The following is a 16,140-nucleotide window of genomic DNA, read 5'->3' on the forward strand; positions in this document are numbered from 1 at the left end:
GCTTGACTTTTGTCCATGATTGAGGGTATAGATTTTGCCTACATGTCTTGTCATGTTTTTTAAGATGTTTATTGCAATTTTAGTTCAAGTTCTAACCTTGTTTATGAGCTTAAAAAGTTATGGAGGCAAACTTGTTTACAATTTCATGCAATTTTCCATGAGGATGAATGGATTTTTCAGAATACTCTGTCATAACACAGGTCAGTTGACCCTCTCATGATTCATATCAGTCACTGGGAATCTATAATAAGAATTTATGTTTAGACATAATTTGAGAGTAATTATTTTCCTAAATTATTCATTAAAATTGCAAAGTGCTCATTGACATTTTGGACTAGAACATTGATTTGGAATTATTGAGGACTCATTCAGAGATATTCTGAATTATATCATTTTGATACATCAAGACATTCAAGGCTATTGGATTCCATTCAAAACATTATATTCTTCTGGACCTGAGATAGTGCATTTAAGTATATTAAGAATTTAATACACAATACTGTAAGTTGATTTTAAATTTTCACTTTGTAACATAGAGAAATAAATTGTTTGTTGAATTTTGCTCGAATTGTTTGTTTCACTTTCTTTCTGCTTGTTTAAGGCCACTCATTTTCAACAGAAGAGAAGGTCTTTCTTTTCACTTTTTAAAATTTGTGGCATAATTTTATTTTTATTTTGCTTTTTCTTTAGAGCAGTTTGGCTTAATCCAGATAGTTCCTTTAATACATCTTCCATTTATTTGTATTTGGTTAGAGACCAGAAGAGCATGTCATGGTCTGTCAACCATCATGCATCTTTTGTCTGTCTATTGTCCATTCATCCATAAAAACAGTTTTCAGGAATATTAGCTGCAAAGATTTTTCAACAATGAAAAACAGTATTTCTTGAACATCATAATATAATTATTCCTGCAATCAGTATGTATGAACAGTAAATAGCTCAGCTAAACCTGTCCTAAAGCCAATTAGATGGAAAGGTTGTATGAGATAAACGAAGCACATATTTTGCCATACAATGCAATTTAAAGACAGACAGTGCACTGTAATAGGAAAACACCAACAAAATTTCTAAACTGACAGAGTAGTGTTTGGACTTGTTTCTCCGGGCTCAGAAGACTATTGGAAAGTTTTAGTATAAACAGCTAAATCATTATCCCAGTTTTTTAAGCAGAAAGTAACTTTAATATTGACTGCTGATTGGTATTTTGAGTCTGATCACTGTTCATATGCAAATAAACTGCATATGTCAATAATAGTGCCTCATGTGGAACCTAAATTAAAAAGAATTTAACCATCATGAACTAGAGCCACTTCTTTGTTTCTTTGCTTGATCACAGTCAGAATGGTTAAACTCAAGCATGGATAGCCAGATATGAATTGCAAAACCTTTGATAAGGATAATTACAGCCAAAGCTCACACATCCCTGACCAATTCACTTTTGAGCAACTTGAAAATGAACTAAGTTGACTCACTAAAAGATTCTAAACTGACAAATTGTTAAAAAAAAATTGATTGGAACTAAGAATTGGTCTCATGGTTTATAATAGTGATAACTAGTAGAAGACATGGTCTCATGGTTTAGATTGGTGCTAGCTAGTTCAAGACCTAGTCTCATGGTTTAGATTAGAGCTAGCTAGTAGAAGTCATGGTCTCATGGTTTAGATTAGTGCTAGCTAGGAGAAGACATGGTCTCATGGTTTAGAATAGTGATAGCTAGTAGAAGTCATGGTCTCATGGTTTAGATTAGTGCTGTCTAGTACAAGACATGGTCTCATGGTTTAGATTAGTGATAGCTAGTACAAGACATGGTCTCATGGTTTAGGTTAGAGATAGCTAGTAGAAGACATGGTCTCATGGTTTAGATTAGTGATAGCTAGTAGAAGACCTGGTTTCATGGTTTAAATTAGTGATAGTAGAAAACCTGGTCTCATGGGTTAGATTAGTGGTTGCTAGTAGAAGTCATGGTCTCATGGTTTAGATTAGTGCTAGCTAGTACAAGACATGGTCTCATGGTTTAGATTAGAGATAGCTAGTAGAAGACATGGTCTCATGGTTTAGATTAGTGCTAGCTAGTAGAAGACATGGTTTCATGGTTTATATTAGTGATAGCTAGTAGAAGACATGGTCTCATGGTTTAGATTAGTGCTAGCTAGTAGAAGTCATGGTCTCATGGTTTAGATTAGTGCTAGCTAGTACAAGACATGGTCTCATGGTTTAGATTAGTGCTACCTAGTACAAGACATGGTCTCATGGTTTAGATTAGTGCTAGCTAGTACAAGACATGGTCTCATGGTTTAGATTTGAGATAGCTAGTAGAAGACATGGTCTCATGGTTTATATTAGTGATAGCTAGTAGAAGACATGGTCTCATGGGTTAGATTAGTGGTTGCTAGTAGAAGTCATGGTCTCATGGTTTATATTAGTGCTAGCTAGTACAAGACATGGTCTCATGGTTTAGATTAGTGCTAGCTAGTAGAAGACATGGTTGCCTGGTTTAGATTAGTGATAGCTAGTAGAAGTCATGGTTGCCTGATTTAAATTAGTGATAGCTATTAGAAGACCTTATCTCATGGTTTAGATTAGTGATAGCTAGTAGAAGACCTGGTCTCATGGTTTAGATCAGTGATAGCTAGTAGAAGACATGGTCTCATGGTTTAGGTTAGAGATAGCTAGTAGAAGAGCTGGTCTTGTGGTTTAGATTAGTGCTGGCTAATAGAAGACATGGTCTCATGGTTTAGATTAGTGCTAGCTAGTAGAAAACATGGTCTCATGGTTTAGATCAGTGATAGCTAGTAGAAGACATGGTCTCATGGTTTAGATTAGTGCTAGCTAATAAAAGACATGGTCTCATGGTTTAGATTAGTGCTAGCTAGTAGAAAACATGGTCTCATGGTTTAGATCAGTGATAGCTAGTAGAAGACATGGTCTCATGGTTTGGATTAGTGCTAGCTAGTAGAAGACATGGTTGCCTGGTTTAGATTAGTGATAGCTAGTAGAAGACATGGTTGCCAGGTTTAGATTAGTGCTAGCTAGTAGAAGACATGGTCTCATGGTTTAGATTAGTAATAGCTAGTAGAAGACCTTATCTCATGGTTTAGATTAATGATAGCTAGTAGAAGACATGGTTGCCTGGTTTAGATTAGTGATAGCTAGTAGAAGACATGGTTGCCTGGATTAGATTAATGATAGATAGTAGTGCAGGAAGCCTCCAGTCATTTCCTAATAAAAAGTTAGTTTCATGGAAAACAGCGAAGCAAGATACAAATGCTGAAATGTATGCTAGTGATTGTTACATATTCATATTTGTTTTTAAACAGTAACAATTCACAGATAGAAAATATAATGTGCAAGACAACATCATCAAGAGTACCTCCATGCCCACTTTGCATTAGTAATAGCAAGTCTGATTTCAATGAACTAATGACAGCAGAGTTGTAAGTGAACTAAACACTCGTTTTGGCAATAGTTTATGAATTAGAAAATGACTTGGTCAAAACAGTCCAATGTATCCATTTAAATGATGAATAAATTATTTAATTAGGAAAAAATATTGCATCATACTTTGACAAATTTAGTCCTGATGTAGATACCAAACTTAGTGCTTGATACTTTCAAGATATTGGCATCAAGCAGACTCCATCATGTCATTGAAATGCATGAAATAGTTTAAAGAAATGGATCAAAATGTGGATCAGACAAATCATGATGAAGGAGATGATCAACTGTTTATTGGTGTACAATGGCATAAAACTGTTCAATATTTCCTGGGAAACAATGATACCAGATTTTCGCAACCAAGAAAAATATCATGCCTGGAAAGCAAGTGGTTACATCCCACAACAATATGAACATTCAATAGAAGGAATAATAGAAACCTCATTGTAAAGATAAGCATTCCTGCTGAGAAATCAGGAATTGTAGAAAATTGAGATTTTATCTTGTGGCCAGGTGTGACCATTGTGATGTGGATGACAAGAAACCAGCTTCATTCAATAAATAATAGAGGCAATGTCCATAGAAGAAAGAGATCACCTGGTTCAGATGGTTACTATGACAATCAGGACAGAAACTCAAATAAGCATGTTGAAATTAGTTACAAAAACAGCTGATGCCTATGATATAATTTGATGATCGCGATTATGACAATGATTGTAATTACCATTCCAGTCCAGAGGATGTTATGATGTGCAGGGTGGAAGTCAGTGTTAGTATTAATGTTACTGTGCTGCTCACTCAAATTGTCTATTTATGCTTTGTTCTACTAATGCAATGTCAAGTTGAAAATCAGTCCAGCCATAATTATCATTTCCTAAACTGCCAAACAGATGATGTAGTTATCAGTTTGAGCTCTGGAACAAGCTGCATAGCAAAAGTGGAAAAGGCATGTAAAAAAGGAAGAAAATCACTATATTTATTTATCAGGATTGGGAAAATAGAATTTAAGTTGAACCCCTAAATCACTGCAGGTCAAAATACTATATTGTTATTCCAAAAGCGCTTTATTATTGTGAGATCTGGTCAAAGATTGGAAGGAAAGGCATAAAAACTTAGATGTATTTCAGCATCAACATGAAGCACATTCAAGAATTATCATAAAATGCCATATCTACGATGAATGAAAGCATGCCTGGACTGAAGTTTTATGTGCTGAAATTGACAAGAGAAAGCTCAATATCCTTTGCAGATTATGTTCTCTTCCTGAGAATGCATTTTGTAAAAGAATATATTTTATGAGATTGTATATCTTTCTGTGTAGGAGTGACCATAATATTCCAAAAAGAGATTTACTCCTGATCTCTATACAGTATATATAAATTTAATCACCATTATAACTTGAAAGACTTTCTGTTTTTATTTCCTTGCAAGATATGACTTTTCCAGAAGGAATGGAAGCACATTGTACAATACACCATTAATTAATATGGCAATATTCACTTAATGTACTTACCCTTTAACAATTCATTTTTTCAATGATTTTAAAATGTTCATCATTGCATTAGACCCAGTATTTATGTAGCAAATACATAGGTCAAACAAAGGGCTTAAATTGGTAAAAGTTTAAGCCAGATTTCTGGTCATTTTATACAGTATGATGCATCATAAATATTAACATTGCAGTACTTCTAACTCTGATGTTATTGTTCATACGATTATATCATGTTAAAAAATACACAGACTGAAGGATCCAGAGTCTGCAAAATTTTATGTCTGCAGCAATATTTCTGCAGGAAGTTTATATGAATTTTGCAGCTCACATTCAACATCATTTGAACCTGTTTCTGGATTTGGTACATATACCGGTAGTTGTCATGAAGAGCACCCTAAAGTGATGTGAACTTGGTCCATTTCCAACATCACTGGTGCTTGAGTGCTTAGATTCAATATTGCCTTCACTAACTGATGTTATCAACACTTTTCTCTCATTTGGTGAATTCCCATAATTTTTTAAAACTGACACTGTAAAGACTCTTTTGAAGAAACCGACGCTTGACCATAATGTTTTAAGCTCTACCACACTGTTTCTTACGTACCATTCATGTCTAAAATCTTAGAAAAAGTTGTTCTATACCAACTTCTATCTTATTTGAATTCAAACAGTCTTTTTAGCAATGTACAGTCTGCATATTGCCTTCAACATAGTACTGAAACTGCCCATCTGAGAGTAGTTAAGGATCTCATCTATGTATATTGGAAAGATTACAGTCCTCAACCTCCTTGATGTGGCTGCAGCATTTGACACATTTGAATTTGATATATTACTACACCATCTCCAGTGTTTATATAGTATTTATGATATAGCTTTATTATGATTCAAGTCCTACTTATTCACAGGGTTGTGTCTGTAAATAGAAAACATTCCAGCATGGTTGATCCATGTTTTGGTGTTCCACAAGGCTCTCTTCTGGGCCCAGTTGTCTTCACTCTGTACACTCAGCTGCTCTCATGTGTCATATATCAACATCCAGTGTCTCACAATTATATGCTGATGACACTCAAATATACAAATCTAGCTCCCCAACATGAGTGTGGTCTACTATCCAAGGCGAGGTGAATTTCTGATGTTAAGTCATGGATGACAAGCTGCAGATAAATAATGATAAACTTTAAATCATCCTGATCACCATGCAAAGACTTTCTCATTCACATCCTATATCTCAAACAATAAGACCAACATTAAATTCACACAGTCATTGAGATACCTAAGTGTCACTTGCAACACTCTCATGACACCAACATGTCATGAGCATATGCACGGCTGCAAATTTGAAGCATAGATGCATCAGCTCCATTTGCAGTTTTCTTTCAGTTGATGCCACTAAAAGACTTGTATGTTCCTTAGTAAATTCATTACTGGACTATTGTAATTCACTTCTGTCTAGTTTATCTCAGTATCTACAACAGAATATTCAAAAGGTTCAAAAGACAACTACTTGGTTTATCCTTAAAGCACAAAAAACGGAGCACACCTCTTTCTGCTCCACTGGCTACCCATTTGATCCTGAACCAAACACAAAATCTGTTCACTGTGCTACATTTTTTTGACTGGCTCCAGTCTTATCTCACCTCACCAATGTGTACACCCCATCTAAATACTTGTGCTCCTTTTCCAACACTTGTATTATCCTTTTCCATCCCATGTATTATCATTGTTTGCCTTAGTGTTGAAAATGCTGCTCTTAGCGAAGTCCGACTTTCAGAGGAGGAAAGTCAGAGAGAACTCAGCGCTGGATACATCCTCTACTAGTCAGGAAAACCAAGGACTGAAAACAAATTTCAGGAGTTGGCTTCCTGGTCAAGGACTCAATCGCCACCAAGTTAACAAACCTTCCCATTGGTCACACCCACCGCATCATGTCCATGCATCTCCCATTATGGAACCAACAAAATGCCACACTCTTCAGTGTATATGCTCCAACACTCCAGGTGAATCCTTCTGAAAATGATGAATTCTATGCTTACCTGTACAGACTTCTAAAGAGCGTCTCAGAGAACAATAAAATAATCAGAGATTTCAATGCCAGAGTGGGCCGAGACTCAGAAGCCTTGAAAGCTGACCTTGGGAAACATGCCATGGGTGGCTGCAATGACAATGGACACCTGCTTCTTGAATTTTGTGCAGAATTACACCTCACCATTACAAACACCATATTTCAGCAGAAAGACATCCTGAAAATGACCTGGATGCATCCAAGATCAAAACACTGGCACCTAATCAATTACATTATAGTATGCCAGAGGGACTTAAAATCTGTCCTTCATACCAGAGTGATGCCCAGAGCAGAGTGCCACACAGATCATTGTCTTGCCTGATGCAGGCTCAACTTCCACTTCAAGCCCAGGCCCAGACAAAAAAGTGGTACTCCGAGAAGGAATCTCCAGATCAAGAACCTTTTGTGTTCTGACGTGTTCTGACGTCAAGGCAGAATTTCAAGAGAGCCTGCAGTCTAGTCTTGAAGAACCTCATTTTCTGCCAGATCTACTTCTGGAATCACACCAAGGCTGCCATTCTGGTTTGATGAAAACAACCAAGAAATCCCAAAGCTGCTTGCCAAAAAGAGATCAACGTAACAAGCACACCTCACTCAAACAACCTGTCCACAGAAGAAAGCAGCCTTCCAACTTATCTGCAGCTCTTTCCAGTGCAGACTCTGAGACATACAAAATCAATGGTGGACAAAGCTTGCAGAAAGAACCCAGCTGTACACTAACACTGGTGACTACAACGGGTTCTATGAAGTGTTGGAAGCAGTGTATGATCCTTCCTTTCAATAAAGAGCCCCCTACAGAGTGCAGATAGCCAAGAGCTACTCACTGACAGGGAATCTATCATGAACCACTGGTTAGAGCACTTCCATAGCCTCTTCAGAACAAACCGTACAGTCAGTAGGCAGCTATTGATCGCATCCCACAACAGCCTCCAAAGATGGAGCTCGATGAGTCACCCATATCGCAAGAGACTATAAAAGCCATAGAACAGCTGAAGACTGGAAAGGCTGCAGGAAAACATGGTATCCCACCAGAAGTTGCTACCATCAAAGGTGTAGAGAGGTGCATTTCTGATGTGAAATCATGGATGACTTGTAACAAGATGCAGATGAATGATGATAAAACTGAGGCCATTCTGATCACAACACAAAGACTTTCTCATTCACATCCTTTACTTAAAACAATAAATATCAGCAATGCCAACATTAAATTCACACAATCAGTATGAAGCCTAGGTGTTACTCTGGACAGTACTCTCACATTGCACCAACATGTCATGAACAGATGCAAGCCTGCAGTTATCTTAAGCTGAGACTCATCAGCTCAATTCGCAAATATCTTTCAGTTGATGTCGCTAAAACACTTGTGTTCATTAGTACTTTCAAGACTGGACTATTGTAACTCAATTCTGTCTGGTTCATCTCAATATCTACTCCAGAAACTTCAAAAAGTTCAAAACACAGCTGCTCAGATCATACTTAGAGTACCATGATCAGAGCACATCCCCGCTGCTCTGTACCCTACACTGGCTATCCATTCGATCCAGAATCAAACACAAAATTTGTTCTCTGTGCTACATTTCACTGTTGGACTCTAGTCCAACATACCTATCTGACCTCACCCATGTGTACACACCAGCAAGATACTTATGCTCCTCTTCTGACAATCGTATACTCACTATTCCAAGTATGGAAACAAAGTCATATGGACAGCGTTCTTTTGCATATCAGGTCCCAACAGCGTGGAATGAATTGCCCACTGAACTTAGACACAAAGACACAGTGATCACATTCAAGAGGGCTCTCAAAACTCTCTTATTTCAACAGCAAGAACAAACTTATAGACCTAATAATGTTTCCTACCTGAAATATTCTCAGCATGTTTGATTATATTTTTTTTAAAAAAATTTCTAATTTCATGTTGTTTGTTTTTGTAATAATATTATTATGTTTCTTATCTTATAGGTGTTGTCTAAAGTTGTAAAGCACTTAGAGCTTCTAAGGATTAGGTGCTATACAAAGTCCTCATTATTATTATTATTATTATTATATAGAAAAGTGGAGGTCCAGCATCGCACACCAAACTTTATGAGTTCTTCATTTGTGGCTAGGAGAGAGGGAAGCTTCCACAGGACTTCCGAGATGCAGTCATCCTCACCTTGTTCAAAACAAGGGGTAAAAGTCTGACTGCTCAAACTACCCTGGGATACCTTTGCTCTCCATTGCAGGTGAAATCCTTGTTAGAGTGTTGCTTAACAGACTGGTGCCCGCCAGTGCAGAAGAACATGCTCCAGAGAGCCAACATGGCTTCAGAGCCAATTGGGGCACAACGGACATGGTGTTCATCCTGAGATAGATCCAGGAGAAATGTTGAGAACAAAACAAAGCTCTTTGTACTTGAGGTCAGCCTAAAGAAAACTAAGGTACTACACCAGCTTGTTACGATGAAAGAGTACCAGTCACTAAGCATCTTCATTAACCAGAGAAAGCTGAATGTAGTACAGTAGTTCACCTACCTGCGCTATTCTCTGATGCCAAGATCGACAAAGAAATAGACAACAGACTGACCAAGGCAAACAGAGCCTCTGGCCGACTCTATAATTGAGTGTGGTACAACTCCAGTCTAAAGAGATACATTGATCATGGCCTACAGAGCTATTGTACTGACCACCCTCCTATATGGCACCAATTCTTGGGTCACCTACAGCCACCTCCTCTGTGTCTTTGAATGCTTCCATCAGCACTGCCTTCACACCATCCTTAACATACACTGGAGTGACTTCATCACAAACACTGAAGTCATCATGCAAGCAGGGATCACCAGCATTGAGGCCATGCTCATGAAGATACAGCTATGCTGGGCAGGGCACGTGTCCAGGATGGAGGATCATTGCCTGCCAAAGACTGCACTGTATGGTGAGCTGTCCACTGGCAACCATGATAGAGGGACACCTTGAAAGAGATATAAAGACTCACTGAAAAAGACCCTCACCACCTGTGGCATCGATCACCACCAATGGGCATCACAAGCTACTGACCACGAAAGCTGGCCACAATCAGTTCACCGGGCCACTGCCACTTTTTAACAAATCAGACACGCTTGGAGGAAAAAAATGGTGGCAAAGAAAAATACGAGAACCATCAACAGCACCCACCACAAACCAGACATTCCCTGCAGGCTCTGTGGATGGACGTGCCTGCCATGTATTGGGCTCTTAATCCACCAGTGCACATGCAAGAGACGTGGATATCCCCTTCCTAAATCCTTGCAAGTGAAGTCAAGCCAACAACAACAACAATAACAACATCAACAACATCAATTCTCATTGTTCCCACTGTTAATCTACTTCTTCTTCTTCTTCTTCTAATTATTATTATTATTATTATTATTATTATTATTGTATTATTATTTCCTTGTGTTTATCATAGTTCTCACCCTTGAAAATAGTATGTTTTCCTCATATAGATATTGAGTTGAAGAAAACATGGATGATTGATTTTTTTGTAGATAATGCCATCAAGATGAAGATGATACATGTTGCCATTTCACGCATAGAATGAAAAATCTTGACCTTAAACGTTTTGCTTAATGATTTCCTAATTGATTGCATTATTTGATCCATTGGAATGTACATGGTAAGACAACTTACCCAGTAGCAAACAACTCCATTGCCTTTCTACCTTTGATGGGAGACTATCAATTGTTCATTGCCTATACCATTCTTTATTGGATGATGCTGGTATGGTATGGGAGACCATATCAGTCATGTGAAATAAATAGTATTCCTATTTCTGCATGCATGCATTTGTGATTTATGTTTGTAAATATGTTTTGTCCATGTCATTCACTTGTTTGTACCATTTCTGTTTGTTGTTGTTAATCTCATAAAGTAGGGAACCAAGATGTAGTCAGTGATCAAACCAAATTGTATTCAATGATCAAACTAAGTTGTACTGAATGATCAAACCAAGTTGTATTCAGTGATCAAACCAAGTTGTATTCAGTAATCAAACCAAGTTGTATTCAGTGATCAGACCATGTTGTATTCAGTCATCAAACCAAGTTGTATTCAGTAATCAAACCAAGTTGTACTCAGTGATCAAACCAAGTTTTATTTAGTGATCAAACCAAGCTATATTCAGTGATCAAACCAAGTTGTATTGAGTGATCAAACCAAGTTGTATTCAGTGATCAGACCAAGTTGTATTGAGTGATCAAACCAAGTTGTATTCAGTAACCAAACCAAGTTGTATTCAGTAATCAAACCAAGTTTTATTAAAGGATCAAACCAAGTTTTATTGAGTGATCAAACCAAGCTGTATTCAGTGATCAAACCAAGTTGTATTCAGTTATCAAACCAAGTTGTATTCAGTAATCAAACCAAGTTGTATTGAATGATCAAACCAAGTTTTATTTAGTGATCAAACTAAGCTGTATTCAATGATCAACCAAGTTGTATTCAGTGATCAAACCAAGTTGTAGTCAGTGATCAAACCAAGTTGTATTCAGTCATCAACCCAAGTTGTATTCAGTGATCAAAGCAAGTTGTATTCTGTGATCAAACCAAGCTGTATTCAGTGATCAAACCAAGTTGTATTCAGTGATCAAACCAAGTTGCATTGAGTGATCAAACCAAGTTGTATTCAGTGATCAAACCAATTTGTATTCAGTTATCGAACCAAGTTGTATTCAATAATCAAACCAAGTTGTATTCAGTGATCAAACCAGTTTGTATTCAGTGATCAAACCAAGTTGTATTCAGTAATCAAACCAAGTTGTGTTGAAGGATCAAACCAAGTTGTATCCAGTGATCAAACCAAGTTGTATTCAGTGATCAAACCAAGTTGTATTCAGTGATCAAACCAAGTTGTATTTACTGATCAAACTAAGTTGCATTGAGTGATCAATGTCCAAAGTGTCAACACATGTCAAATTAGAATGTGTAGGTAGTACCCTTTTAGGAAATAATGATATGATAGTTTGGGTCCTTTCGGCTTCATTACATTTTATGTTTATTTTTATTGCAATTAAGTAATGGAGATGAAGGCAATATAAAGACAGCTATTGTTAATTCTTAAGTAATGTATATAGATAGCTATTGATGATTATTAAGTAATGCATATAGATAGCTATTGATGATTATTAAGTAATGTATATAGATAGCTATTGATGATTATTAAGTAATGTATATAGATAGCTATTGATGATTATTAGGTAATGTATATAAATAGCTAATGATTATTAAGTAATGTATATAGATAGCTATTGATGATTATTAAGTAACGTATATAGATAGCTATTGTTAATTATTAAGTAATGTATATAGATAGCTATTGTTAATTCTTAAGTAATGTATATAGATAGCTAGTGATGATTATTGTGTAATATATATAGATAGCTATCGATGATTATTGTGTAATGTATATAGATAGCTATTGTTAATTATTAAGTAATGTATATAGATAGATATTGATGATTATTGTGTAGTGTATATAGATAGCTATCGATGATTATTAAGTAATGTCTATAGATAGCTATTGATGATTATTAAGCAATGTATATGGATAGCTATTGATGATTATTGTGTAATGTATATAGATAGCTATTGATGATTATTGTGTAATGTATATAGATGGCTATTGATGATTATTGTGTAATGTATATAGATAGCTATTGATGATTATTGTGTAATGTATATAGATAGCTATTGATGATTATTAAGTAATGTCTATAGATAGCTATTGATGATTATTAAGTAATGTATATGGATAGCTATTGATGATTATTAAGTAATGTATGTACATGTAGATAGCTATTGATGATTATTAAGTCATGTATATGGATAGCTATTGATGATTATTAAGTCATGTATATGGATAGCTATTGATGATTATTAAGTAATGTATGTACATGTAGATAGCTATTGATGATTATTGTTATGCATATGGATAGATATTGATGATTATTAAGTCATGTATATGGATAGCTATTGATGATTATTATGATACTCAGTATTTCCTTCATATTGCAAGTTCTAGACAAGTTCAGTATAATCTCCAACATTGCACCATTAAGATAAATGGCATACTATGTCCTGAAATCCTAGTGTTATTGTCACATACATTTTTACTGTTATATATTCTGAATGTAGATAAATTTATTTTACAGATATTGAAGTTGGCAAAGGAATTATCACAGGGTTACTCATCGCATCTGTCATCGGCATTGTGGTGTTTGTAATATGTGAGTTATCTTTTATAAGGGCTCCTTAATTACAAATTATGGAATAATTTCTCTCAGTTCCTTATCAAGCAGCTACATGATATACTGTTATAATGTAAAACCTCCCATAGGAAAACTTTAGATAAATTTTAATGGCATTGACTTCTTTAATGAAAATAACACATCTACCCTGCAGGATGTTATCTCTTTAATGTCAGTAATACCCTACCTGTTGCTATTGGATAGAGAGTACTTTTCTTGCAGGAAAATACCGAACCAAATGATGAAAATTCCATACTGCCATTAGGACGAACACTGGATCAGCCCTACATTTCTGGGTCGCATGTTGTAATAGTTAGCATCATTTACTTGAAAAAGATTAAGCACCATTTTGTGAGTTAATGAGTGAATTATTATTTGTCATGTGAACTATATTTTTCATAAACATTATGATATACCCTGATTGATTTTTATCAGGGTTTGATTAAGTTCTCTTGAGATTTTTAGACAGTTGTTCTGTTCACATGGTTTACCTCTTGGCATTTTATTTTTCCCTTCTAATGGTATTATTATTTCAAATTAATTGTTTTATTTCCATTACAAAATGACAATTATAGGTATTTATTTTAATTTCTCCTTTCCTAGCATTGTTCAGTCTACCGATTAGCCTGCTAATCTTTCTATCCACCTTACCCGTATCATGAATTTTGACGTTTGAGGAGTAGCACCCTCTTTTTATTACTAATATAGAGACTGAGTCACATGCTCTACTTTGGGAGCTGCAGCACCATCTTGTGTCCATAAATAACAAAGAGTAAGTCATGACCCCCCTCTCTGCAGGAGTGGAGCAGCACCTTCAACTGACACACAACTCAGTAAGAGATGATTGTGAATTGCACCCTGTCATAATGGGGAAGCATTCTGTGGGATCCCTCGTTGGCAAAGCGAAATAGTCCCTTAAATAATGGAAAGCTCTGACCTAAGTCTCTCACATGACTGGGTGGATCTTCCTACAAACATGAGTCACTTGTGGAGTCCTTGCACCAGACATGGATCTTTCTAGCCAGTGTGATACAGAGATAGGAATCAGGCTGAGTGACCCACTCTATCCAGACTTATATTTCATCCCAAGTGGACTATAAATTAGCATTCAGATGCCAGATGAGGACAGGAGATTGAACTGGCATCTTCAACTTCCCTGTTATCCTTCTAAATCCCTATGGGATATGGGCCTTCCTCCTCATGGAAGCCATTGAGCCATTCCCTATACATAGCCATAGATTTCTGGATCTGGGCAGCACAGTAATGAGTTCATGCCTGCTGGCCATAGGCCTTCATTGTCTTACAAGGCTGGGTCTTAAAAGGAGTGTGATATACCTTCTTCCCCAAAATGCTCTAGCTAGGTGGAGAGTCGGTGTAAACAATAAGCAGAGGCCTCTGCTTTAAACCGTCTATTAATTCACAGAAGGAGATACCTCATCAAGTTTCTCCTCCCGCCAAGTCTCCCCCTAAGCAGAGAGACACTGAGTCACATAGTTCTTCCTACTTTGAGAGAGTGCAGGACAAAGATGTGTTTTCTGTCCTCTTTGAAGTCAGTGAGATTGACACAGAAAAGGCTGATGTGATACCCACATTTTTTTTATCCCCAACCCTTTCTCAACCTTCAGTTAAGGAGGAAGAGGAATCCTGGTTCATTAAGATGAAGTGATGACTGAGGTTTACCACCACTTGCTTAGCAATCTGTGTCTGAAATTCAGGTTCAGCTGGTGCCCAAATTCTTTTGAGTTTGGAGAAATTTTATGGGCAGACTCTCGATTGGATCTCTTGCTCCTTCCTCACTCAGTTATGATCAAGGAGCTCTCTCAAACATTTGACAAAGGCCAAACTTTTGCTAAACAATGTTAGGTGCTCTTTTCCTCCCTCTGTGTTATGACCTTTGGTAGCAGCTTCTCTCTACAAGGTTTATGCTTTTTTATGGCCCACTAACATTGGATGCTAAACCAGCTCAAGTGGTTATTTCTACAAGGACCTGGGTTCAGCTTCCAGTAAAAACAATGGAATCCTTAGAACCAAAGGCTCAGTTATTAGTGACCATAGCCACACATGCTGACCCCTTTTTGTCAGGCTTGATCAGCCTGCTGTAGAAGAAATCTATGTTGCCAATGACCTGCCATCATTTGTTTGAAGCAGTGGCAAAAACGTCTTGGCATGCATTGTCCTTTTCCATGGACTTGTTAGTGGAGCTTCTCCATCTCCACAGGGATGTGGCACTGAACATTTCCAAGGTCTTTCAGCACAGTAAGAAGCTTCTGAGTGCTGTCTCCTGGAGGCAGAAACTATCTTTCATAGGGCTCATCCCATCTGTGGATACTCAGGATTTAAGAGACCATCAACAAAGGTCTCTTGCATCCACTTCTAGCTCATTAAAACCAGCCAAGAAGTGGAGTCAACCTGGCTGATCTCAGAACCCATTGGATACATTATTTTAGCCATGAAGCCCCAGTCAACCTAATCCACATTTGTGAGCTCACTCTGACTTGGCAGGTGCTAACAGGGCATGCCACAAGGTCCAGGGAAAAATAAGTTTGCAGGGTCTTCGCCATTTTGCAATGACAAGGGTGGATATCCATGAGGATTCACCCTCTTTCCTGCAGACTAAACCTCTTCCTTTAGTCCATATTAGCACCAGACTAAATCTCTTTTTCCATGCTTGGTCAAGTATAATGGGCGATGGTTGGTCGTTTTTATCATAAGAGATGGTTACCTACTTCATTCAGTTCCGTATTCTTCCTCTTCTAGAAAGTTCCCTTTTTGCTTCTGCCATTTAACTCTGGTCCAGTTAGAGGAAGAGGTCAATTCCCTTCTTTGAAAGGGTGTATATAGAGGGTGTTAATAGACCAATCTCAGGCCTTCTAATCTCAGACTTTCCTG

The 16,140-nt window shown here is 37.0% G+C and overlaps 1 protein-coding gene across 1 annotated transcript in view; it reads left to right on the forward strand.

Annotated features, from left to right (window-relative positions):
- LOC149782391 (uncharacterized) overlaps nt 1-16,140 on the forward strand; it is a 113,336-nt gene that overhangs the window by 35,935 nt on the left and 61,261 nt on the right. Inside the window, exon 5 of the mRNA XM_089933778.1 lies at nt 13,156-13,230. Within this exon, the coding sequence (XP_089789904.1) occupies nt 13,156-13,230 (75 nt within the window). The remainder of the gene's footprint in view (nt 1-13,155; nt 13,231-16,140) is intronic.

This window comes from Sinohyriopsis cumingii, chromosome 15 (assembly GCF_028554795.1).
Source record: "Sinohyriopsis cumingii isolate HCF-2022 chromosome 15, ASM2855479v2, whole genome shotgun sequence".
Lineage (NCBI taxonomy): Eukaryota > Metazoa > Mollusca > Bivalvia > Unionida > Unionidae > Sinohyriopsis > Sinohyriopsis cumingii.